The sequence below is a fragment of the Moschus berezovskii genome, chromosome 8, assembly GCF_049115385.1.
Source record: "Moschus berezovskii isolate FMDL1 chromosome 8, NW_MosBer_1.0, whole genome shotgun sequence".
Lineage (NCBI taxonomy): Eukaryota > Metazoa > Chordata > Mammalia > Artiodactyla > Moschidae > Moschus > Moschus berezovskii.
The window spans coordinates 70,721,064-70,748,692 of record NC_142467.1 but is presented as its reverse complement, the minus strand read 5'-3'; the positions used below and the strand labels follow the sequence as shown (position 1 = coordinate 70,748,692).

Sequence of the window (27,629 nt, the reverse complement as noted above, 5' to 3'; positions counted from 1 at the left end):
CATTCATATGCTGATCATTTACAGCTCATAAAATCATAGTAAATTTATTTTAAAATTTCAAGGAGTTCAATGTAAAACAGAATTTTTTTATTCAATAATGAAAAAAATAGTTTATGGCTGATTCATGTTGATATTTGGCAGAAAACAACAAAATTCTGTAAAGCTATTATCCTTCAATTAAAAAATCAATAAATTTTTAAAAATTAGCTAATTTAATGGATAAACAACATATTACAAAAAATATCCACTTCAAAAGCTGCCTGAAATTCCTTTGGCTTTAATTGCAAAATACACATCAGTAATTCTCATTTTCACATACAGCTAAGTGTAAACAAGTCTGTGATTCACGCTACTTTTTCCCCTTTTTCTATTTAGCTCTAATTTAATTATTTATTTATTTATAGGTAAAATAAGGAATTCATGATGGGGCATGAGAATCACACTTTCAGCAATGACTTCATTCTTTTGGGACTCTTTACTTCTTCTCAAGCAAGTCTGGTATTCTTCTCTTTTATATTCACCATTTTTGTTTTGACTATAACAGAAAACACAGTCATGATTCTCATTATCCGCAGGGAATTACGACTTCATACTCCAATGTACTTCCTGCTTAGCCATCTCTCTTTTATGGATATCTTGCATATCTCCAACATTGTTCCCAAAATGGTTACTGATTTCCTGTCAGGCAGCAAAACTATTTCATTTGCAGCTTGTGGCGTCCAGATATTTCTATCCCTCACCCTCTTGGGTGGTGAGTGCCTTCTCCTGGCAGCAATGTCCTATGATCGCTATGTAGCCATCTGTCACCCACTGCGCTACCCCATTCTTATGAATGACTATGTCAGCGTTCTCATGGCTGGAGGGGCCTGGTTTATTGGGATAATCAACTCCATAGTTCACACAGCTTACACACTTCACTTCCCCTTTTGTGGCTCAAGAGCCATTGATCACTTTTTCTGTGAAGTCCCCGCTATGTTGGTGTTGTCCTGTGTGGACACAACACACTATGAACGAGGAGTTTATATAAGTGGCATCATTTTCCTGCTGATCCCTTCCTCTCTAATCTTTGCATCTTATGTCCAAATTCTCCTTACTGTCCTCCAAATGAAATCATCAGAGGCATGCAAAAAGTCATTTTCTACTTGTTTCTTCCACATGATTGTAGTCATAATGTACTATGGGCCATTTATTTTCACATACATGAGACCTAAAAAGTATCACACTTCAGGCAAGGATAAGTTCCTGGCAATATTCTATACCATCCTCACACCATCTTTCAACCCAATAATCTACAGCTTTAGGAATAAAGATGTTCTAGAAGCATTGAAAAATATGCTCAAGAGTAGCTTAATCCAAAAAAGCAATAGAAAAACTGCTTGAAATACCTGTTCTCTATTTCCACAGTTATATTTAGATGATATCTGTTATTCATATCTCTGAAAAGATAATAAAAAAATTTATCTTTTCAACTGTAGAAAGAAGCAAATGTTTCCAAAATCCTGATAATGATAAAGTTTATCACAGGCATTTGCCTTACGAGTACACATATCTAAAATATATACCTTTATCTCTATGGTACCAATTTTAATTGTCAGTCTCTAATAGAAAGTCAAATATGACTGTTTTCAATTTTCTCCCACTAAAATTATAAGAATGTGTAAAAATATTTTATAATACAGTCACATTTTATTAAATATACATACGTGTGTTAGTCGCTCAGTTGTGTCCAATTCTTTGTGACCCCAGGGAATGTAGCCCATCAAGCTCCTCTTCCTGTCGAATTCTCCAGGCAAGAGTACTGGAATAGGTTGCCATTCCCTTCTCCAGGGGATCTTCCCAACCCAGGGATCGAACTTAGGTCTCCTGCTTTGCAGGCAGATTCTTTACTGTTTGAGTTACCAGGTAAAATAATTTTATAAAAAATTATGTGATTCTGTCTATATATTTATATAGATATATATGTATATTCCATATAAATATAGAATATACTTATACATTCCATATAAATATAGACCATACATATATTCTGGTAGATTTGGAATATATATATATATACACACACACATATATAAAAAGGGAGAAAGAAAACCACATAAATTTTTAAATTATATTTCAAACACTACAATTTTATTAAAAATTTAAGGCAATGTTTGTCAAAAGTACAAATTACCAGTTTAGAGATAGGTACTACAGATGTACCAAACAGCATTGTAATTATAATTTAAAAAATGACACATTTTATATTTGAAAGTTGCTAAAAGAGTAGATTAAAAAAATATCTTCACTAGGAAACTATTGTAATTGTTGGTGATGGATTTTAACTAAACTTATTGTGGTAATCCTATTGCAATATATGCATACATGCATGCTAAATTTTGCACACACATATATATCAGAACATCATGTTCTATGCCTAAATGTAACACAATGTTGTATGTCACTTATATTCACTGTAACACAAAGATAATGAAATATATTATTATCATTAAAATATATTCTATCCTGGGCATACTGTATATAATATTAAAATAATAATAATATATTATATTCATTAAGTGGGCCTCCCTGGTGGCTCAGCAGTAAAGAATCTGCCTGCCAGTTCAGGAGAGGTAGGTTCAATTTTGGGGTTGGGAAGATCCCCCAGAGAAGGAAATGGCAACCTATTCCATTGTTCTTGCCTACTCTCCCCTCACCTCAATAGACGAGGAATTTAGTGGCCGCAGGACTGGTAAAGGTCAGTTTTCATTCCAATCCCAAAGAAAGGCAATGCCAAAGATGCTCAAACTGCCACACAATTGTCCTCATATCACAGGCTAGTAAAGTAATGCTCAAAATACTCCAAGCCAGACTTCAGCAATACATGAACCGTGAGCTTCCAGATGTTCAAGCTGGTTTTAGAAAAGGCAGAGGAACCAGAGATCAAACTGCCAACATCTGATGGGTCATCAAAAAAGCAATAGAGTTCCAGAAAAAAAAATCTATTTCTGCTTCAATGATTATGCCAAAGCCTTTGACTTTGTGTACCACATAAACTGTGGAAAATTCTGAAAGAGATGGGGATACCAGACCACCTGACCTACCTCTTGAGAAATCCGTATGCAGGTCAGGAAGCAACAGTTAGAACTGGACATGGAACAACAGACTGGTTCCAAATAGGGAAAGGATTACGTCAGGCTGTATATTGTCACCCTGCTTATTAAACTTATATGCAGAGTACAACATGAGAAACGCTGGGCTGGATGAAGAATCAAGATTGCCAGGAGAAATATCAATAACCTCAGATATGCAGATGACACCACCCTTACGGCCGAAAGGGAAGAGGAACTGAAGAGCCTCTTGATGAAAGTGGAAGAGCAGAGTGAAAAAGTTGGCTTTAAACTCAATATTCAGCAAACTAAGATCATGGCATCCAGTCCAATCACTTCATGCAAATAGATGGGAAACAGTGGCTGACTTTATTTTTGGAGTCTCCAAAATCACTGCAGATGGTGACTGCAGCCATGAAATTAAAAGACGCTTACTCCTTGGAAGGAAAATTATGACCAACCTAGATAGTATATTAAAAAGCAGAGACATTACTTTGCTAACAGAGTCAAGGCTATGGTTTTTCCAGTTGTCATGTATGTACATGAGAGTTGGACTATGAAGAAAGTTGAGCACCAAAGAATTGATGCCTTTGAACTGTGATGTTAGAGAAGACTCTTGAGAGTCCCTTGGACTGCAAGGAGATCCAACCAGTACATCCTAAAGGAGATCAGTCCTGAGTGTGCATTGGAAGGACTAATGTTGAAGCTGAAACTCCAATACTTTGTCCACCTGATGCGAAGAACTGACTCATTGCAAAAATACCCTGATGCTGTTAAAGATTGAAGCCTGGAGGAGAAGGGGATAACAGAGGATGAGATGATTGGATGGCATCTCTGACTCAATGGACGTGAGTTTGGGCAAACTCTGGGAGTTGGTGATAGACAGGAAGACCTGGCGTGCTGCAGTTCATGGAGATGCAAAGAGTCAGACATGACTGAATGACTGAACTGAACTGAACTTGGTAAGGGGGGAAAGTTAGAATTATATAGTGACAAATCAGTACAACTGTATCTGTCACTTGGCCCTCTCCTGGAAACTTTCAAAATCTGAAAAGACTTCACAAACTCCATTTGAAAATGTTTGACTAATAATTCAGAATATTTATCTTAAAAAACTTAGTGAGGTAACAAAGAACAGAAACAACTATACAGAATTAGAAAATCAATACAGGAACAAAATGAAAAGTTCAGCAAAATTGGAAACTGTAAAAGAGAACCAAAAAAATCTAACCCTAGAACTGAAGAACACAGTAATTGAACTGAAAAAAAGGAATAAAGACTAAATAGCAGACTAGGTCAAGCAAAAGAACTATCTATGAGATCAGAGATTACCAACAGGAACAATAATAGCAACAACAAAAGCTGTGAGAAAGAATGGAAAAAATCTTATAGCACTTGTAGGATAGTATAAGTCATGAATATATACATTATGGAAATCCCAAAAGGAGGAAAGAAAGAGAAAGGGAGGTGATAGTTTATTTAATGTAGTAAATGAAAACAATATAGAAACTGTAAATCTGGGGAGGGGAGTGAACATCCAGATCCACGAAGCTCAAAGAATTCAAAATAAATTAAACATAAGGAAATCTTCCCCTAGACACATTGTAATTCAAAAATCAAATATTTAAAAAATCTAAGCTGAATCAATATTACTCCTTGTCAAGTAAAACGTACAATTAATTAACTTACTGAAAACTATTGGAAATATGATCGTCAATAAAATTTATGGTTGAATATTTTCTCAATATCATTGCACCAAAGTAAATAATATTATTTTCATTAGATAGCTTATTATATGAAAAAATTACCAATTTAATTATAATTATTACATGACATTTTTTATAATTTAATGGGTTTTACCAAAAGAATAGCAATTTCAAATAAACTATGTAAACCGAAAATAAAATCTGTTCTCACAAGTGTGATATTTTAAGAATCTTTGCTCACATGTTTTATTAAATTAAGCACATCCTATTTGATTTATTAAATTTTTGGCCAATATAATCATAATAGGAAATAAATTAGTATATGCAGACATATCAATACTGTGCACTTACTGAGTAACAATATATAAAATACATGATCTAAAAACTTAGAGGCATAATAATATTGGAAGAATCTGAATAAATAAGTGGTGCCTTTCCGCACCAACTGATACTAAACACACCAGGGAAAATATCTATAGAAGTTATGCAAACTCCTACCCAATCCTTGGCTTGTGGCCACCCTGGGCTTCAGGTGATTTAACTGATATTATGTAAGTCTCAGTGGATATTCCTAAGTGCCTAAGTGGATGGAAGAAAAAAGAATTAAATTGAGTTTCAGGTAAAGGAGGCCTAGAATCAAATCACTGTGACCTCTGAGTTTCAATGAAGGCATTTAAAATGTTAGCTGTAGAGATATAAATATTAATATTTGTTTAGAATTTTACTCAGAAAATGACTTTGCTCCCATGAAGAAGTTTGGACTGCTTTCAGCTAACCAAGCCCGTGAGTGTGTGAAAGTGCGGATATAATCAGTTCAGTTCTAGGTACTAATTATATTTTTATTTCTATTTGCCACCGAAGAGAAGGGACTCCAGCAACTGCTTAAGAGAAGTTTATTCAGAATTAAGTACTTCTGCTTATACTAAGCAATACAGCCAGGCCTGCCGTTAGCCAGACAATTCAAAAAAAAGAACTTCATTTGACTGAAGTTATTTTCACAACGTATATAAATATTTTATACTAGATGGTATATCCTTAAAAGTAAAAAACTATATGGGCTATCAAACACTTGCAAACATTTTTTAAAGACATGAAGCTCTGTTTAAATCTAACATTTGTTATCACATAATTCTGACTATTAATCTGAGTGTGAATGATTGTGAAAGGAAAATAGAGCAAAATTGATAAAGACAGCTGTTGATATTGTTTATAAACTACTCTTCTAAATTTATGGGGAATAATGCACTGGTCTACACTCACCTATCGGAGAAGGCAATGGCAAGCCACTCCAGTACTCTTGCCTAGAAAAGCCCATGGATGGAGGAGCCTGGTGGGCTGCAGTCCGTGGGGTTGCTAAGGGTCGGACACGACCGAGAGACTTCACTTTCACTTTTCACTTTCACACATTGGAGAAGGAAATGGCAACCCACTCCAGTGTTCTTGCCTGGAGAATCCCAGGGACGGGGGAGCCTGGTGGGCTGCCGTCTATGGGGTCACACAGAGTCGGACACGACTGAAGTGACTTAGCAGCAGCAGCAGCAACACTCACCTATACCATATACTGAAATATGATTGAAAATAATCATGATATTTTATAAAACATACAATAAAATCTTATATTAATTCAAATAGTACTTCAAATATGAGATTTAAATGGTTGTAATTGAAATAAGATGTGCATAGGAAAAAAAAAAGAAATTCAATAAACAATATTCATTAAGGAGGTGAGAATTCATTGTATCCATAACCTGTGATATATCCTCTGCACATGGGAAATACTGTAGCCAAGAAGAGAATGTTTTAAAAGAGACATAGGTATATAGAACAGTCTTTGGGACTCTGTGGGAGAGGGTGAAGGTGGGATGATTGGGGAGAACGGCATTGTAGCATGTATATTATCATATGTGAAATGAATCACCAGTCCAGGTTCGACGCATGATACAGGATGCTTGGGGCTGGTGCACGGGGATGACCTGCAGGGAGGATATGGGGAAGAGGGAGGTGGGAGGGGGGTTCAAGAAAGGGAACACGTGTACACCCGGGGCGGATTTGTGTCAATGTATGGCAAAACCAACCAATATATTAATGTAAGTTAATTTGCCTCCAATAAAATAAATTAAAAAAAAAACAGCATAGGTAACACAAATCATAATCTCTAGGAGTAGAGATGTTTTCATGGAAGCACACTGTATAATAACATGGAAGCTGATTTTATTGTATTAACTCCTTTGGAAGTGTTGATTACTGTTTGGATTGAAGTCATTCAGGACTTAAGGTAACAGTTTAGGAAATGAGTGATGTAATATACATAAGAGTTAGTTAAGCTAAGAAATAGAGATTTTAAATGAAATTTGACATCAAGCGTGTGATTGCACTTTTTAGAATACTGTTCAGCAAAAATTGTACAGCATGAAATGAACAACAAAAAGTAGTTTTCTACCCAATTCATAAATGTGATTTCTGAAAGGGAAGTGAGATGAAGTTGTTGGAAGAGATGGAGCCAAATCATATTCAGTATGCTCTGGATGTGCTCAGGTTATATTTGAAGAAAAATATAATACTTAGGGAATCCAATCCTCAAGTTTATAGAGGACAGCCTTTCTTATTTATTACTAATTTTAATTTTTGGGTTTATGAATGAAGGTTCATTACACGGTAATGTTGCAACCTTAATACTGCTTCCTGCTCATTCTTTTACCCTAAATGAACTCACAGTTTCTAAGTAAAACCTAAAAATTACTTGTCTAAATTTCATATCGAAATATAAAATGGAATAAATAATGAAGGTAAACAATAATGGCTATTATTACCTGTCTGTGGATATATTTTGATCATCTGTATCCATAAATTCTATAATTTGAAAGATAGCTTCTAGAAATAATCTAGCTATTAACCATATGTTTAGTTATAATTATCCTTTTTTATACTTTTAAACATAAATGTATAATTGAAGTGTCTTATGCTTTTAACTTGTACATTTTATTTTTATTTCTTATAAATAAATATTGAGCAAAAATATCTGAATAAACAACCTTGCATGATTTTGTGAATATAAGATGGGTTGTAGCATACAGAAATAATTTGAAAACATTCAATTGTAGTGAATGACAAGTGAGGTGAATATAAATGATGGTTATGAAAATGATATTGATAAAGATGCTAAAATGTAGAGATATTCTCAGTGATATTTTACACCCTGGCATACACTGATTTTTATGTTTTAACTCCTAGATGGCCTGTAATATCCCATGTTTCTTTGTACCTGTTCTACTTAAAAAATACAGACTCAGATACTTATATTCTTTATGCTTACAATTCTTGTAAGTAGATAAGATGAAATTGTATCTAGTTTTAAACTTAAACTCTCTCTTTTTCATGTACCTGTGCATTAAAACAGAATAAATACATTCTTATTGCAAGACAAAATTGAAAAACATATTATTATAATCAGTTTCTGTCTTTGAAAATATCTGTTAATTACTAGTTTACCTAATAATGCTTATTCACCACTGTAAAATTTCACTGAATAATATGAATTAGGACACACAGACATATAAACACAAATATTCTCTGTGTATTTAGATCTCATTATGTGTAAGAATATTGTTCTCTAATTATATACTTTAAAACTTAGAAATATACATTATTTTTTATATTAGGTACTATTAGTAAAGTCTCTAAATCAGTTAATTTTTATGTCTTTATTCACCCTTGGCTCTTCTTTAGCAAAACCTACTGTAGAAACACTTGAAGGAATATAGAATCTCACGTAAGTCTCCATGGAAGGATATTGTATAGAGTTATGCTTATCTACAGTACAGAGGACTCTCTTTTGGGTAATATGATTCTGATCTTACGAAAGTCATTTTACAGTGCTGTAAATTCTAGATAACTGATGGCAATAAAAATAATTTTATTTTAGACATTTATGACCAGTCAATTTTTAGGAACTATAATTGACTTCTTGTAGCTAATATATTCAATAAACTCACAGCATAATTGATCTAGTAACCTGGTTTACTAGTTTCCCAGCCCTAAATATGTTGAGGAAGGAAGGTCATTTGGGGAAAGGTCTAGCAGTTTAGTTTACTTCAGACATCTTGAGAAGAGAGGAGGTTATCCAAAGTTCTCTAAAACCTGGTGGAAATTGTCTTTGTGCTTTAACTTGTGAAAATCTGATCTGAGATTTCTTATAACACTTCCAACAAAGCAAGCTTAAGAAACATTGTTAGATAAATCCATAGTCTTACTGTATCTCTGTAAATAGTCGCACCAGTTTTATTTTCTACTCAAGAATATTTCATTGAGAAGAATTTTGATCTAAAACAAGGAGAGTGTAGGTTACAAAAATCTGTGCTTTAGTGGAAAACTCTCACTTGTCTAGGCTCTAGAGGATGCTTTTCTGTGTTTTCCAATTCAATCACTAGATCACTATACAGTTGTAAAGAGCTCACTTAATATATTCATGATTCTATATTTTACCTTTTTAATAGTAAAATTATGATTTCTAAAACTTTGTTTCATAACATATGAATCACTGAAGATGGATTTTTAAAGTATTTCACTTTCAACTCTAAATATAAATATAGGGGGAAAGTATAGGGGAAAAATGCTCTACATTGAAATTGATGCATATTGACTTTAAGAGATGGCTATACGTAAGTCATTTTGAAACTTGAGTAGCATTTTGGATGGTTTTAATTATCATACAGAATATGTATATCTATAATCTGAATTACTCAGACAATGATATGACTGTTTCTTTCAAGTGAAATCTAGGAAGATAGAATTTTGTTTTGGGAGCAAAATATGAACTGTAGTTCATTTAAAAGCTTTGAGAGACCAGTTTGTGAAAATACCTTAAAACTGGTACATATGAGAAAGTAGAGAAATATGTCAAAGTGAGTTAACTATAAACACTGAAATAGCTTTGTGTTTTAAGACATATTTCATATACATTCTTGACTTTCTGCCACTTATATAGAATTATATTTTAATGACTTCAATTTATTTTTTTCTTTTGTCCTTTTCAGTTCTTTATTGTTTGTCAATAAAAAGTAACCCACCCTTATTTCAGGTTTATTTTCACAAAATATTTAATATGTAATAAATAAAATAGGATAGAGACGGGATGTGTTTATATAGGTAGATTGGTAAGAACAAACTGGAAATTCAGTTCTCTAATAATATATTTTAAGGTAAAGTCACTTCAAATATCTGAATCTCAATTTTGTCATTGATAAAACGTCAGTGATGGTGTCAAGGTCAAGAGATGGTGGTAAAGATTAAATACAATTTAATTCCGGAACATATCCTGATATGTAGCAGATGCCAACCTATGGAAATGATCAATAAAAGTTTAAATTTTTATCTTCTCTTCCATATATGACATGGCCCCAATTCTTTTACTTCTATCATTTTCCTGTTATGTTTAATGTCACTAATGCTGATGCCTAGATTGCAATATTTTAGAAAAATTTTAAAAATCAAAGAGATCAAAAATGTTTTGTACATGGAAATATGTTATTTATTGTTTTTTCAGTGGATAAAAACCCAAAAGATACCTTTCAAAAAGCTTGTTGGCTTTATTTTAACCTAGGAAAACGTCCTATTAACTTTAGAGGTAGAAGTACTCAAGGATCATATTCAGCAGCTAAAATTGCTTCCCTGATGAATGCAGAGGTCTTTTAAGTAATACTGTATGACAGAATATTAGAATACTGAAATATGAATAACTAAAATATTACTCCAGTGACAGTCACTGTTCATGGGATAAAATATCAGATATGATGTATCATTCATCTCTTCCCTTGTTTATTTTTTCACCTTCAGAATGTGATAATATTAACTACTTGATAGAAAATACATACGATGTATGTGTTAGTAGCTCAGCATGTCCAGCTCTTTGCAACACCATGAACTGTGGCCTGCCAGACTCCTCTATCCAAGAAATTCTCTAGGCAAGAATACTGGAGTGAGTTGCCATTTCCTTCTCCAGGGGATCTTCCCGACCCAGGGATTGAACACATGTCTCTTGCATTGCTGGCAGATTTCTTATCATCTAACTTATCAGGGAAGCTCAAAATACATGTGATGGGAATGATCATAATTCCATTGTTAATTTCAAATATTATATTTTAACGACTGAGCGACTGAACTGAACTGAACTGAACTGAAGTTACTTATATAAATTATATGCTATGGAATCAAATTTATATCCTATATGTTTCTGAACATAAGTGGCATTTATGAAGAAAAATTTCTCCCACTTTTTCCTTTGCAGAGCTGTCAGAGGTACACAGTATTCAAAGGCTGATTCTTCTGCATATGTCGAGAAACCTACCATAGGTCTGTACACTGTATTTGGAATTTAAAATATTAAATAATTTCAGTTATATTTGAATTCTATTTTTGAATTTTTTGTGTGGTAAATATGCATGCCATAATTTTTTACCATTTTATCCGTATTTAAGAGTACAGGTCAATGATATTAAGTGTATTAACATTGCACAACCATTACCCACATTACACAAGACATTGTTACCTTACTCAACTGAAACTCTGTTCTCAATAAAGACTAACTCTCTACTCCTCCTATGTGCCAGTCTTTAGCAACAACCATTCCACAAATCTGTGTAAGTTTGACTACCCTGGGAAACTCATACATGTGGAATCATGTGTATGGGTTGTCATGACTGCCTTATTTTACTTGACTTAATATCTGCTAGCTTCATCCACGTGGTAACATGTAGCAGCATTTCCATCCATTTTAACACAAAAATATATGTATATGTATATGTACATGTATATGTATACACACAGATATAGATATGAATATATTCCATATTAAGTTTATTAATTAACCTGTAAATGGACATTTATGTTGCTTCCACCTTTCAGCTATTGTGAATAAAGTGACAAAAAGCATGGGTATATGCATACCTGGTCTAGATTTCACTTTCATTTATTTTGGAAATGTACTTGAAGGTGGAATTATCATACAGTGATTCTATTTTTTTTTTTTTTTTAGAAATTGCAATAGCATTTTCTACAGTGGTTATATACCATTTTGTGTTTCCTCCAACACTGGATGTGTTCTAATTTCTTCATGTCTTGGCCAAAATTTGTTATTTTCTGTTTTTTTTTCCTACTATTCCCCATGCAATAAGTTGGTATCTTATTGAAGCTTTGACTTTAATTTCCTTAAAATTTTTGGTGTTGAGTATCTTTTCCTCTGTTTATTGACCATTTGTATATGTTTGAAGAAATGTTTATTCAAATGTGTTCACCATTTAAACATTTTTCTGTTGTTGTTGAGTTGTAGTTCTTTATATACTCTTTATATCAATTCATTATCTGGTATACATTTTGCAGATATTTTCCATTTTGTGAGTTGCTTATTAATCCTTCTGACAAAGTTCTTTGATTCACAGAAGCTTTTTATGGAATATATCTATATTTTTGTTGTTACACATGCTTTCAGTGTTACAACTAAGAGTGAATAGCTAAATCCAATGTTATGAAACTTTCATGTTTCCGTCTAAGAATTTACAGTTTTAGTCTATAGTTAACTAGTTCATTCATTTAAACTAATTTCTGTGTATGCTGTAAGATAATGGACCAATTTTAATGTATACATATGGATCTGAAGTTTTCCTAGCAATATTATTAGAAAGAACATCCCAATCGTAGGTATGAATGAGACTCATCAAAAAAGTCATTCAATCAGATATATGAAGTCTTTTTCCTGATCTCTCTAATTTTTTGGTTTTGTTTGTCTCTATGACAATACTACGGTCTTTGTTTTTATAGCTTTGTGGTAAGTTTTCTTCGGAAAGAGTGAATTTTTCAATTATTTTATAAGATTGCTTGGATTATCCTGTATATTTGAATTTTTGAATGAATTTTAGAATGTATTTTTTCTATTTCTTCAACTTCCTCTTGGGATTATGATAGATATTTTATCGCATCTGCTCTTTGCTTATAGTAGCATCAGCATTTTAACAATATTCAGTTTTCCAACCCAAAGGAACAGAGCACTTTTCCATTTATTTGTCCTTGCTTCAGTATCTTTAAGCAGTGTTTTGTGATTTTCAGTGAGCAAGTTTTTGCCTTCCTTGTTAAGTTTATTCCTAATAATTTTATTCAATTGTATGATATTGCTAATGTAATTGTTTTCTTAAATTCTTTTTGGTATATACATAATATGCATTATTAGTGTATAGAAATACACTGATTTAATATCCTGCAACATTGCTCAGTTTATTTATTAGTCCTAATGGATCTTCATTTTCTACATATGAGATAATGTATTTTTTTCAACCATGATGATTTCACTATTTTCTTTATAGCTTGGATTTTAATTTGTTTGTTTAACTTGCATAGAGGTTCTTTTTAGTACTTCCAGTACTATGTTAATCAGAAATGACAAAAGAGGATATTCTTGCCTTGTTCTTGATCTTAAAGAAAGATTTTAGTCTTCCATCATTGATTATAGTGCTAGTTGTGAGTTAAATTTTTAATTGTGACATTTGTTTATACCACTTTAATATTTTATTCAAGTAAAGGAGAACATGATCTTAGTGGCCAACAGAATGAGCCAATGGTTTCATCACCCAGTCCTCCTGATTCCCGAGGCAAATATTTTATAATATTTTAGCATATTTCCCTCTATTTAGCAATATATTTTCCACCAATATGCTTATATTTAATACTTACTAAATACCAACACCGCCTCAACTCTTCTCTCTGGCTACTGTGAACGAAGACATTTCTCCCTACATACCACCATCTCCACCTCTTTTGTGTGTGTTGCCATCACGTCAACATAGTTATATCCCACTTTGCATCTGCAGTGACTAGGTTGACAACACTGTTTAATCTTCCACCATAGTTTGCTACAATAGGAAAATATAAATTATTTTAAAATCATTATATTTTAGTGTATATTTCTCTATAAACAATTTTCTCATTATTGGTATTTTTACTGTCAAGACGTTTTTAGAGCTATGTATTTATAGGCAATGTTGAGAATATTCAGGAAACATATTCAAGAAGACATTTAAAATTCTAAAGAAGTTACATAGTATTTCTCATTTACTTTTCTGTTTTCTATTCATGCTATCTCAATATAGTGACTCATGTATATCAACACTAAAAGTATTTTTCTTTGATAATATTAACTCTATTATTATTTTTATATGCATTTCTAGGAATGACTATACATATATGTTGGTTTCCTTATGTTACTTCTCTAATTCTCCTATCTCTTCACTATGGCAATATAATTAGATGTTTGCTGCTGTTGTATTTAAAAATTAATTCTGTAGGATATTTTTCCATTTTGTGTTTGAAACTTCTCTTTAATCTTTTTATTGATTATCATTTTTTTAATTTGCAAAAGATTTTCTTACTTGTCTCTTTTACATATCTAATGATATGTGGTTGAATAATATCCTATACTTCTTTAAAGAGATAAATCAGTTTTTAAAGAGTTCTCTTCTTCATTTTTTCAATTATTTAACTCATTTTATATTTGTATATGATTGTGTGTGTTTCTATATATATGGCAAGCCACTCCAGTACTCTTGCCTAGAAAATCCCATGGATGGAGGAGCCTGGTAGGCTGCAGTCCATGGGGTAGCTAAGTGTCGGACATGACTGAGCGACTTCACTTTCACTTTTCACTTTCACACGTTGGAGAAGGAAATGACCCACTCCAGTGTTCTTGCCTGGAGAGTCCCAGGGACAGGGGAGCCTGGTGGGCTTCTGTCTATGGGGTCACACAGAGTCGGACACGACTGAAGTGACTTAGCAGCAGCAGCAGCAGCACATGTATTCAGCTTTTTCTTTCATATTTAGTAATTCCTTTAAAAGTCTGGAAAAAAATTGGCTCTAGAATAATATTTACAAGTAAAACACAACATGCAGTGTAGAATTAATAAATTTTTATATCACTGAGAATGCTTCTCCCAATATTCATTCATGAGAATACTTTCAGAATGTCATTTTCTGTTTTCCATTAAGTGATTGACCACTTCTCTATTCAAAGTTCTTCTTTCAAAAGAACTAGAATATTTCATCTCTCATTGTGCCATATGCTTCCCTGTTCCCTTTTAGTTTATCACATGTCTATTTCTTAATCATCGTGATAGGTTTTTAAGAAGGAGGAGATTATAAATACATGTGCTTAACTGAACACACTCATCTAGAATTGAAAATAATTTTAAGTACAAAAAATGAATACAGCAAAGCAATGTAAGGCAATATCTATCAAATAGTGATTAAAAGATAAAATTTATGCTAATGGGAGACCTTGAGCAAATTCACAAAAGCTAAAAGGAGCACATTTTATAGATATTCAGGTAAAGGGTCTACGTTATTTATACTATTCAGAATGTTATTGAGGAGGAAAAAGAGAATGACTTTGTGTAAACGGTACTTGACAATAAGAATTCATCCTAGATTTCACAACAAATGAGCCAAATGATATTAATTGGCTTCAAATAAGCTTGATTTGTCATTTCTATGTAAAAAATTCTGAAGAAAGAAAAATATTAATAGCTTCTCATCATCAGCTGATACATTGATACAGTTTTAGAGGTAAGCTTTAGGGTTTGAATATGAAAGATAATTCATTAATGGTCATAAATATTTATTTTCAGAATTTATATAATGTATGCATTGGCACTGATGTCCTTTGAATATATTTTAATTATGATATCTGATTTTGATGATACTTGAGTTCATGTAGGCAGTAAAAAGTACTTATCCTAATTATTTCATAGTAAATTTTAGAAATAAATTCAAAGATTTCTGGGAAAACTTTGAAAAATTGTTTGCATCTTAAACTTTCAATCTCTGGCTTAAAATTTAAATTTATCTTTTGCAAAATAGATAAAAATTCAGTTCTTAATTTTTATGACTGAAATAAACTAGTCATTTAAGAATAACTTACTGTTTTATACTTAATTGCTCTTATGTCTGTCTTTAGGAAAAAACATATCAGTAACTTATGGAAACCTATAATCAGACATCAAATGATTTAATCTTAATTGGATTGTTCTCCCCTTCAGGAACCGGCCTGTTTCTTTTTATTTTCATTGTTCTTATTTTCTTAATGGCATTATTTGGCAACCTGTCAATGATCCTTCTCATCTTTCTGGACACGCATCTCCATACACCAATGTATTTCCTTCTTAGTCAGCTCTCCTTCATTGACTTAAATTACGTCTCCACCATTGTCCCCAAAATGGCCTTCAATTTTCTGTTTGGAAACAAGTCTATCTCCTTCATTGGATGTGGGATTCAGAGCTTCTTCTTTTTGACTTTAGCAGTTGTAGAAGCATTGCTTTTGACATCTATGGCTTATGATCGCTATGTGGCCATTTGCTTTCCACTTCACTATCCCATCAGAATCAGCAAAAGAGTGTGTGTGTTGATGATAACAGGATCTTGGATAATGGGCTCTATCAACTCCTGTGCCCATACCACATAGGCCCTCCATATCCCTTATTGCAGATCCAGGGCCATCAATCATTTCTTCTGTGATGTCCCAGCCATGTTGACTCTTGCCTGCATTGACACCTGGGTCTGTGAGTACACAGTGTTTGTGAGTACCACCCTATTTCTTGTGCTGCCTTTTATTGTTATGGCTTGTTCCTATGGCTGTGTTCTCTTTGCTGTCTATCGCATGAACTCAGCAGAAGGGAAGAAGAAGGCCTATTCAACATGCAGCACCCACCTCACTGTGGTGACTTTCTACTATGCACCCTTTGTTTATAGTTATCTACGTCCAAGATCCCTTCGGTCTCCAACAGAGGACAAGGCTCTGGCTGTCTTCTATACCATCTTGACCCAAATGCTCAACCCTCTTATCTACAGCCTGTGAAACAAGGAAGTAATGGAGGCATTGAGAAGAGTAACTCAGAGACTCTGCTCTGTGAAAATGTAGACAAAGCATTTTTTCCATGTGTACCAAGACTTGAGCATAAATCCATTCATCACTGTATGGTGATATAAACATTACTTTATGATAAAAAATTTGAAAGTGTCTTGTTAAAAAGAAGAAAAAGTTGCCATTATCTTTGCTTAAATATAGTTTTTCTTCAACATTATTTTGAAAGGATAAAAAATTTGAAGTGTCTTGTTAAAAAGAAGAAAAAGTTGCCATTATCCTTGCTTAAATATAGTTTTTTCTTCAACATTATGTTGTTAAATATGAAATATAATACAAATTGCAATCAATATTTTGTGTCACAATTTTACACATAATAAAAAGTAATCACTATTTTCATATGTCATTATTGGCCATGACTTTTTTCATTCACATTTCTATGAATTTATCAAAATTTGTACCTTTAGAAAATTTATTTTTTTAATGTAGTTGAAACTTTTTTAGTCAGAGATGACAAGTACAAAGTTTGCAGTTAATTACTGATTATTTTTAATTTTGAAATAAATCTTTCTGCTAATATTACTGAAGCCATTAGGAGTATTTGTAAGTTATGAAAACCTTGGATTGAATTATTGATAAATTATGCCAAAGTGTAACTTTTAGTGCATGTGGAACTAATAATTCAAAAGGAGAGTTTCTTTTTCTAAAAAGTTCTCTTATAAGTCAAGTTTACTTCATCAATTTACACAAATCAGTTTCATGTAAATCTGAATTTAATTTTAAATATAGATTCAGTCTGTGTCATCAATTATTTCTGTCAAATTTCTCATAATTTGTAGACTGTGTATAGGAAACTAGAAGTATCATGAGGTTTCAAATGACTTTTGTTTCATTTTATTACCATACATTCAATTAGAAGGTAAATTGAGTTAAAATTTGCTAATGATTGTTTCCTATAATCTTACATAAAGAAAGTATTGTTTTCCATGAGTGATCTTTCATATTAATTTTAAAATCTTGTTTCTATTTCTAAAACTGGAGATATTTGATTTGTAATGTTGAAACAGTTTAAAGAAAAACAACTTACTTTCTGTACAGTTTCATGAATGCTTATAATTTTCTGATATGTTTTATTTCAATGACAATTTCTACACTATTAGTTTGTAATAATTTTCTGAAAAAAGTTGACTGCCTGACTTTTTGGCATTTGTCCTGACACTCTAGTGATGAAGTGATGTAGTGAATAATTTTGTACATGACAAACTGGGCTTTAGGATGGAAGTTTAATTTGGTCCCTACCTCCACCATGGGTCATTGTTTCTTCCAGGCAAGGCTCCTTCTTTTTTCTTCTAGTCAATGACCACATCTAACATTGTAGTTGCATCTGCAGCTGCTTTTGTCACCACCACCAATCTGTACCCAGGTTTCAAGGCAGCCCATCCCTTGGTGCTCTGGGAGATCTGGACACAGATGTATGTGCACACATGGTAGGCCAGGCCATTTGCTTCATATACTGCCACCTGAGCTGACATAAACAGATCCTGCTACTGTGGATGATTAAGCATGTAAAGAATCTGCCAGAAAGGCAGGAGATGTGGGTTCTATCCTCTGGAGGAAGCACTGGAAACCCAATTTATTATTCTTCCCTGAAAAATACTATTGACAGAGGAGCCTGGCAGGCTATTGTCAATGAGGTCACAAAGAGTTGGACACCACTGAGTTCGAAGCACATATACATGTACTGCCGCTTGAGCTAACATAAACAAGTCCTGCTACTGACCCAGAACTATTCACTGTGGCTGCCACCCAGTATAGTAGGTCTGCTCACACACATGTTCAGATAGAATTTCACATGGCAACAACAGAGCATTAATGGAAAAACAGAGCATTAAACAAAGAAAGTTTATTTCTAGGAACCTAACAAGCACACATACTACATGCTCTAATAAATGCAGAATGAGTGAATAGAAAATGAATGGCATCATGAAAACTAGAAAATGATGGTAATATCTGCTGTTTATTAGTTGTTATTATTGAAAATATTCTAAGGAAGTTTGGAACTGAGCACGAATGTCTATTCCAGACCCACATGCCAGGTGGTAAACAATAGAATCAAGAGATATGTATCTATTGTTAGACCTGATGCTCCATGGCCTAGGGGAATCACATCATATCCCTGGACTCTGTTTGCTGAGAAGCAAGATAGAAGCTGTAAAAGATTGAAGGCAGGAGGAGAAGGGGATGACAGAGGATGAGATGGTTGGATGGCATCACCGATTTGATGGACATGAGTTTGAGCAAGCTCTGGGAGTTGGTGAAGGACAGGGAAGCCTGGCATGCTATAGCCCATGGGGTTGTAGAGTCAGACACGACAGAGTGACTGAACTGAACTGAACTGAAAGATAGATGCAGCATTCCCTAAATTACTGGTAAATAGTAGGAAAGGAAAATAAAATGTTTTTCTCTGCCCATCTTGTTCTTGGCTGAGCTATCCTCTATAATAAAAGTCAGGTTACATTGAAAAAAAGAAGTTTATTAACATCTATACTTCCTGTATACATGACAGAGACCCAGCAAAACTGAGTAACTCGCTGAAATAGCCCAAATTGTTCAGACAGGAGGGCAAGCAGCCAGTCACAACCTTTAAAAATGTGGCAGCCATTGATCAATACGTTAAATGACAAAAACTGGTAGGACTTTTTTTAATAGGCTTAAGATGGCAGAAAATTTGACTTCTGGTAGATACTGACCTTCAGTATATACTCACTGTCATACATTAGCATGCTAACTGACCATCCACAGGCACCATGACAGTTCCAAGGCTGACCATACAAGGTCAAACTGTGTGCAGTGGCCCAATTCCTAGACATCCCTTCCCCTTTCCCCTAATAGTTGGAAATATCCTCTTACTTGTTAGTATGAAATTTCCCAACCCATTAAAAACTAACGATATCCTAGGGCTGCTCTCACTTTCTAAAATTGCCCACATTCTGCCTAGGTATATTTCTCTAAATACACATTATCCCACTTTACTTTAGCTCACTCTTGATTTCTTTCCTGTGAAAAGCCAAGGATTTTCACTTGGTGGCCCATTCCAGGAACTTGCCCAAGACCTGGGAAATGATCATTATCTTGCTTGCCCTTCTCCTGCAACACTTTCTGACTAACACAGAGGGACCTCAAGGAGCATAATTTGGATCTGCTTATTGGGCTGGGACTCATCCTGAACAGTGTAGATTCATGTAGCACCGTAGGGGATCTGGCAGAATCCAGCTCTCTGGTTATGAAAGAGCACGCTAAGCCCCTGGCCTTTCTTGCCTTGCTCTTTCTTATTATCCTCTACTGCTCTATCTCTTTGGACTCCAGAAGATCTACTGAGATGACCACTCAGACCGCCAAATTAAGACTGTAGAGCAGGTAATTGTAACCTGATTGTATGAGTTTTCTGTCTGTGGCTCCTCAAGCCTGATTTCCAGACCCTGCTTGTTCTTAGTCTCAGCCTTGTTCTAGGATACTGGAACCACACCAGGGAGCCCCAAAAAGAGGACTTATAGGAGTACTCAATAAGATTTGTGACCTGGCCCTCCTGCAGTGCCTCTTTGGGTTTACAACCTCATTGCAGTTCTGAACAGAGGTCGCAGATGAGCATTTCCCTTGAGAGGGTCATATGATTTATGTACCCCCTGTGCAGAGGTCATGATCAAGCACCTTCCTTAAGAACTTTCAAATTTCTAGTCTTCGAAGCATCATGGCTGTATAACTTCTTATCTTTTCCTGGAGATCTTCATGCTGAATTCCTCTTATATCATCTTTTTCTAGTTCCCTTCTGACTTCTTAGACTGCACATTCATCCTTGCCAGCTTTGCAAGCAGGTTGGATTGTGCCTTGGTTTTATTTCTGTGAAAAGGTAAGCCTCATTTGGCTCCCTTCAGGTCAAACTGCTATTAACCTGAGCCTGGTGGGCTACAGTCCATGGGATCATAAGGAGTCAGACATGACTGAGTGACTAATACAACACAACTAGGAGATTTTAACCCTGTTGGTTGACTAATCCAAAAATGCTAAGCTAAAAATCACAAAGGCCAATCCTGAAGGTGACTTTTGTATTGTATTATCACTGTGTTGCCTTGTGTTCCACTCTTATCCTTCGGTTCTGTTTGTTTTTCTTTTTTCTTTCTCAGAGAACACTAAAAGATAACCTGCTTAGTTGACTCAGGGTCTAGGTCTCCTCCTCCTCGCTCTCTCTCTTAAGGATGGAGGCCTTGGACTCAGATTACTTTCATTCCCACTGGCTGTTGTTCTTCTCCTTGACTAATCCAAGTGATTTCCCGGGCTCACCAAACATAGATGGAGACCTCACCATTGTCTTTGCCAAACAGACCTTTTCTTATGGCTGATTGGCTGCAATCCCCCAACTGCACCTCCTTATTTTTTTCTGCTTAATTAAACACTTTTTTTTTTTTTTTTTTTTTGCCAAATTTCCTACCCCAGAATCAGGGGCTATCATGGATCCAGTCAATTAAACTACTTGTAAAGTTGCTGTCAGGACTTATTTCTGTGAAAGTCCTTTGAAGAGGTCCACTCACTTAACTTCCTGGAAGCACATTCTCTTCTTATAGTTTTAAGATTCAAGGACAACAACTGGAAGCACAGGTATGATAGGTATCCCTAACCCCTGTACCACCTCAGGTTACTCTCCCTTGCAAAAGTTTATGGAGGGGCAGATCTAGAAAATATAGATCAGAGGCACCACCCAATCGAGGGGATTTGTTTTAAATGCAACCAGGAGGGCCACTGAATGCCCTCTGTATGAGAAAAGTCCACCAGGACTCTATCCCTCTTGATATGCAAATAAGAGGGCTATCACGGTCCCTGTATCAGTTGGAAAAGATTTTCCAGACATGAGGCAAAATGAAAGGAGAATAAAGTTTATTAGAGATAGGAATACCAGACCACATGACCTGCCTCTTAAGAAACCTGTATGCAGGTCAGGAAGCAACAGATGGAACTGGACATGGAACAACAGACTGGTTCCAAATAGGAAAAGGAGTATGTCAAGGTTGTATCTTGTCACCCTGCTTATTTAACTTATATGCAGATTACATCATGAGGAACACTGGGCTGGAAGAAGCACAAGCTGGAATCAAGATTGCCGGGAGAAATATCAATAACTTCAGATATGCAGATGACTGAGGTTATTGATATTTCTCCCGGCAATCTTGATATGCAGATGACACCACCCTTATGGCAGAAAGTGATGAGGAACTAAAAAGCCTCTTCCTGAAAGTGAAAGAGAAGAGTGAAAAGGTTGGCTTGAAGCTCAACATTCAGAAAACAAAGATCACGGCATCTGGTCCCATCACTTCATGGGAAATAGATGGAAAAACAGTGGAAACAGTGTCAGACTTTATTTTTGGGGACTCCAAAATCACTGCAGATGCTGATTGCAGCCATGAAATTAAAAGACGCTTGCTCTTTGGAAAGAAAGTTATGACCAACCTTGATAGCATATTAAAAAGCAGAGACATTATTTTGCCAACAAAGGTCCATCTAGTCAAGGCTATGGTTTTTCCTGTGGTCATGTATGGATGTGAGAGTTGGACTGTAAAGAAAGCTGATCGCCGAAGAATTGATGCTTTTGAACTGTGGTGCTGGAGAAGACTCTTGAGAGTCCCTTATACTGCAAGGAGATCCAACCAGTCCATTCTAAAGGAGATCAATCCTGGGTGTTCATTGGAAGGACTGATGCTAAAGCTGAAACTCCAATACTTTGGCTACCTCATGTGAAAGAGTTGACTCACTGGAAAAGACTCTGATGCTGGGAAGGGTTGGGGGTAGGAGGAGACGGGGACAGCAGAGAATGAGATGGCTGGATGGCATCACCGACTCAATGGACATGAGTTTGAGTGAACTCCGGGAGTTGGTGTTGGACAGGGAGGCCTGGTGTGCTGTGATTCATGGGGTCACAAAGAGTCGGACACGACTGAGCAACTGAACTGAACTGAGAGCAGGATTTGTGCGAGGGACAGGGGAGGAATCACTGACAGTAAAGTAGGTCAGCTTCCTGACAGTCAGGGAGAGCCAACCCTGAACGTGGTCTTTGATCTGCTTTTATAGTCAAGGGAGAAAGGAATGGGGTAAGGGGTCTTGTGAATCATTTGCTGGTTGGATGAGCTACATATACATTCCCTATATGAAGCACATATACATCCCCTATATGAAGTAGAAGAAGAGTAGGGCAAATACCTTTCCTTATATGGGGTTGGATGGGGATGGACTATGATTTTCAGGAGTGCTCAAAAATTCCACAATGGTTATAGCATGGCAGGAAGGGCAATAAGAGTCTGCTTTTCCCTCTTCCTACATTCTAAGACCCTTCATGCTCATCTTGTTTGTGGTATCCTCAGGGCATGACAAGGACCGTTGGAATCAGGACTACCCTCAGTCCCAAAGAGGATTCAGGGCTCCCAAACTGATGAAGAATGAAGACTGAGGGGCCTGGCACCATCCATGGCTCCCCCAAAACAAACGTCATTTCTCTAGAGGAGACTTGGGTAATCCTTTATATGGCAGGTAGTAAAATTTTTTCTCATTAGATACAGGGGTTACCTACCATGCGCTGACTGATTTCCCTGGACCGTTGTCCTCCCGATCATGTATGATAATAGAGACTAATGGATGGCCAAAAACCAAGCTGTTCATTCACACTCTCAGTTGCTTGCTAGAGAATTTTATCTATGCATTTCACTTCCTGCTCACACCTGAATGTCCCACAGCCTTGTTTCAGAAGGGATTTGCTTACTAAACTCCAGACAATACCCTGATTTGGATACCCTCAAGAAGAAGGCATCCACCAAGGAAAACATCATTCTTGACCACGGGGACCTTTCCCAGTCCTAAGCCAGAGGAGATTTCCATTATAATCCATATTGTTTCTCAAGTGATTCCTATTCTCTGGAGAACTGAGATCCCTGGCAGATATACTAATGTGCCACTGGTTCAAATCTCATTAAAACCTAATTACTGGGACTTCCCTGGTGACTCAGTGGTTAAGAATCCATCTGCTGGTGAGGGAGACCTGGGTTTGATCATTGGACTGGGAATGTCCCACATGCTGAGGAGCAACCAAGCCTGTGCATCACGACTACTGAGCCCACATGTCGTGAATATTGAAGCCTGAACACCTTAGAGCTCAAGCTCCCTCCATGTAACAAGAGAAGCCACTACAATGAGAAGCCCACATGCCACAACTAGAGAGTAATCCCTACTCTCTGCAACTAGAGAAAGCCTGCTCAGCAACAAACTCAGCACAGTCACCCAAAAAACTAATATTGATTACTCATGGGGAAAAAAATGACTGTTTGAGACCCTAGGTCCAAGAATGCAGTTAGTTCAGTTCAGTCACTCAGTCGTGTCTGACTCTTTGTGACCCCATAGACTGCAGCACGCCAGGCTTCCCTATCCATCACCAACTCCCAGAGCTTGCTCAAACTCGAGTCGGTGATGCCATCCAACCATTTCATCCTCTGTTGTCTCCTTCTCCTGCCTTCAATCTTTTCCAGCATCAGGGTCTTTTCAAATGAGTCAGTTCTTTGAATCAGGTGGCCAAACTATTGGAGTTTCGGCTTCAGCATCAGTCCTTCCAATGAATATTCAGGAATGATTTCTTTAGGATTGACTGGATGGATTTCCTTGCAGTCCAAGGGACTCTCAAGAGACTTCTCCAAAAACACAGTTCAGAAACATCAGTTCTTTGGCACTTAGCTTTTTTTATAGTCCAACTCTCACATCCATACATGACTCCTGGAAAAACCATAGCCTTGACTAGATGGACTTTTGCTGGCAAAGTAATGTCTCTGCTTTTTAGTATGCTATCTAGGTTGGTCATAACTTTCCTTCCAAGGAGTAAGCGTCTTTTAATTTCATGGCTGCAGTCAGCATCTGCAGTGATTTTGGAGTCCCCCCGAAAATAAAGTCTGACACTGTTTCCATTGTTTCCCCATATATTTCCCATGAAGTGATGGGACCAGATGCCATGATCTTCGTTTTCTGAATGTTGAGCTTTAAGCCAACCTTTTCACTCTATTCTTTCACTTTCAGGAAGAGGCTTTTGAGTTCCTCATCACTTTCTGCCATAAGGGTGGTGTCATCTGCATATCTGAAGTTATTGATATTTCTCCCAGCAATCTTGATTCCAGCTGTGCTTCTTCCAGCCCAGCGTTCCTCATGATGTACTCTGCATATAAGTTAAATAAGCAGGGTGACAATATACAACCTTGACACACTCCTTTTCCTATTTGGAACCAGTCTGTTGTTCCATGTCCAGTTCTAACTGTTGCTTCCTGACCTGCATACAGGTTTCTCAAGAGGCAGGTCAGATGGTCTGGTATTCCCAACTCTTTCAGAATTTTCCACAGTTTATTGTGATCCACACAGTCAAAGGCTTTGGCATAGTCAATGAAGCAGAAATAGATGTTTTTCTGGAACTCTCTTGCTTTCTCCATGATCCAGCAGTTGTTGGCAATTTGATCTCTGGTGCCTCTGCCTTTTCTAAAACCTGCTTGAACATCTGGAAGTTCATGGTTCACATATTGCTAAAGCCTGGCTTGGAGAATTTTGAGCATGACTTTACTAACGTGTGAGATGAGTGCAATTGTGTGGTAGTTTGAGCATTCTTTGGCATTGCCTTTCTTTGGGATTGGAATGAAGACTGACCTCTTCCAGTCCTGTGGCCACTGCTGAGTTTTCCAAATTCGCTGGCTTATTGAATGCAGCACTTTCACAGCATCATCTTTCAGGATTTGAAATAGTTATATTGGAATTCCATCACCTCCACTAGCTTTGTTCGTAGTGATGCTCTCTAAGGCCCACTTGACTTCACATTCCAAGATGTCTGGCTCCAGGTGAGTGATCATGCCATCATGATTATCTTAGTTGTGAAGATATTTTATGTACAGTTCTTCTGTGTATTCTTGCCACCTCTTCTTAATATCTTCTGCTTCTGTTAGGTCGATACCATTTCTGTCCTTTATTGAGCCCATATTTTCTTAAAATGTTCCCTTGATATCTCTAATTTTCTTGATGAAATCTCTTGTTTTGCCTATTCTGTTGTTTCCCTTTATTTCTTTGCATTGATTGCTGAGGAAGGCTTTCTTATCTCTCTTTGCTATTCTTTGAAAATCTGCATTCAGATGCTTATATCTTTCCTTTTCTCCTTTGCTTTTTGCCTCTCTTCTTTTCACAGCTATTTGTAAGGGCTTCTCAGACAGCCATTTTGCTTTTTTGCATTTCTTTTCCATGGGGACGGTCTTGGTCCCTGTATCCTGTACAATGTCACGAATCTCCATCCAGAGTTCATCAGGCACTCTATCTACCAGATCTAGTCCCTTAAATTTGTTTCTTACTTCCACTGTATAATCATAAGGGATTTGGTTTAGGTCATATCTGAATGGTCTAGTGGTTTTCCCTACTTTCTTCAATTTAAGTCTGAATTTGGCAATAAGGAGTTCATGATCTGAGCCACAATCAGCTCCTGGTCTTGTTTTTGCTAACTGTATAGAGCTTCTCCATCTTTGGCTGCAAAGAAAATATCAATCTGATTTCGGTGTTGCCCATCTGGTGATGTCCATGCGTAGAGTCTTCTCTTGTGTTGTTGGAAGAAGGTGTTTGCTATGACCAGTGCGTTCTATTGGCAAAACTCTATTAGCCTTTGCCCTGCTTCATTTCGTGCTCCAATGCCAAATTTGCCTGTTACTCCAGGTGTTTCTTGACTTCCTACTTTTGCATTCCAGTCCCCTAATATGAAAAGGACATCTTTTTTGGGTGTTAGTTCTAAAAGGTCTTGTAGGTCTTCATAAAACTGTTCAACTTCGGCTTCTTCAGCATTACTGGTTGGAGCATAGGCTTGGATTACTGTAATATTGAATGGTTTGCCTTGGAAACGAACAGAAATCATTCTGTCATTTTTAAGATTGAATCCAAGTGCAGCATTTCAGATTCTTTTGTTGACCATTATCGGGGACCAGCCTCGATATGACCCAGGGTATCCTCGGGATGAACGGCGTCAGCGTCAGAGAGAGAGAGAGAGGGAGAGAAAGAGAGAGAGACAGGGGCTGATGATTCCTTGGTTTACGCTGGAAACCAATAAAACCCCAGCATGGGGCTTGCTCTGTTTACGTAGGCCGCAGGCGCCCTCTCGAATCGCTGGAGGCACCCTACCAGGGCACCCCCTCGAGTGAGTCTTAGAAGCCCAGGCAGATAAGTAAACTCAGAGGGCCCAGCGCTCCAAGAATCTCAACCAGAAAAAGGAGAATAGAGAAAAGGATGGAAAAAGAGAAAGAACGACACGGGGAGACCAAGCTTCAGTGAGCAAGGCCCAAAACTTTATTTTCCAGTGCTGCTTTTATACCCTAAGTTATGCGCATAAGAAACAGAAAAAGGGAGGTATAGAGTCACGCCAAAATCGCGTGGGGTCAGCAGTCTTGACCCTTATCAGGATCAGGGCTTATTTTTGTGTGTCTTGTGATAAAAGTTTTAGGTGGTTTACATCATCTTCTGGCCAGGGGGCCTGCTAACAGTTTTATGGCCCTCTCTCCTAACAATAGGTTAGTTAGCACGTAAAAGGCTTATATTCTTTTAAGGTGACTTTCCTAGGGTCAGGTGCTAGACACATAACAAAGTTACATTCTTATAACGCACTGGTGTAGTGAGCTGCAAGAAAGGAATTTATTAACTTAAGATCTGATGTGGTTAAATCAAAGGCTACTACTTATATTCTCTATATGTGATTAATATATTTCCAAGGATACAATAGATAGAGGAAACTGCAGCAAGCATTGATTCAACAATGAAATCTTTTTTAGTACTACTCTAATGATTTTAACTTCTTCAACAGATTCCTGTATTTTAGAATATTAGGCTTTCTGTCCTTGCATGGCTGGG

General features: G+C 36.2%; 1 protein-coding gene and 1 pseudogene across 1 annotated transcript; both read left to right on the top strand.

Annotated features, from left to right (window-relative positions):
• Positions 1-420: 420 nt before the first annotated feature.
• OR2AJ1 (olfactory receptor family 2 subfamily AJ member 1) lies at positions 421-1,380 on the top strand. The gene has a single exon (XM_055430326.2). The coding sequence runs from the start codon at positions 421-423 to the stop codon at positions 1,378-1,380; it is 960 nt and encodes a 319-aa protein (XP_055286301.2).
• A 14,426-nt stretch (positions 1,381-15,806) lies between these two features.
• On the top strand, positions 15,807-16,745 carry LOC129559132 (olfactory receptor 2L8-like; annotated as a pseudogene).
• The last annotated feature ends 10,884 nt before the right edge of the window (positions 16,746-27,629 follow it).

Excerpts from the sequence above, each read along its gene's own strand:
- OR2AJ1 (XM_055430326.2), top strand. The coding sequence starts at position 421 with ATGATGGGGCATGAGAATCACACTTTCAGCAATGACTTCATTCTTTTG.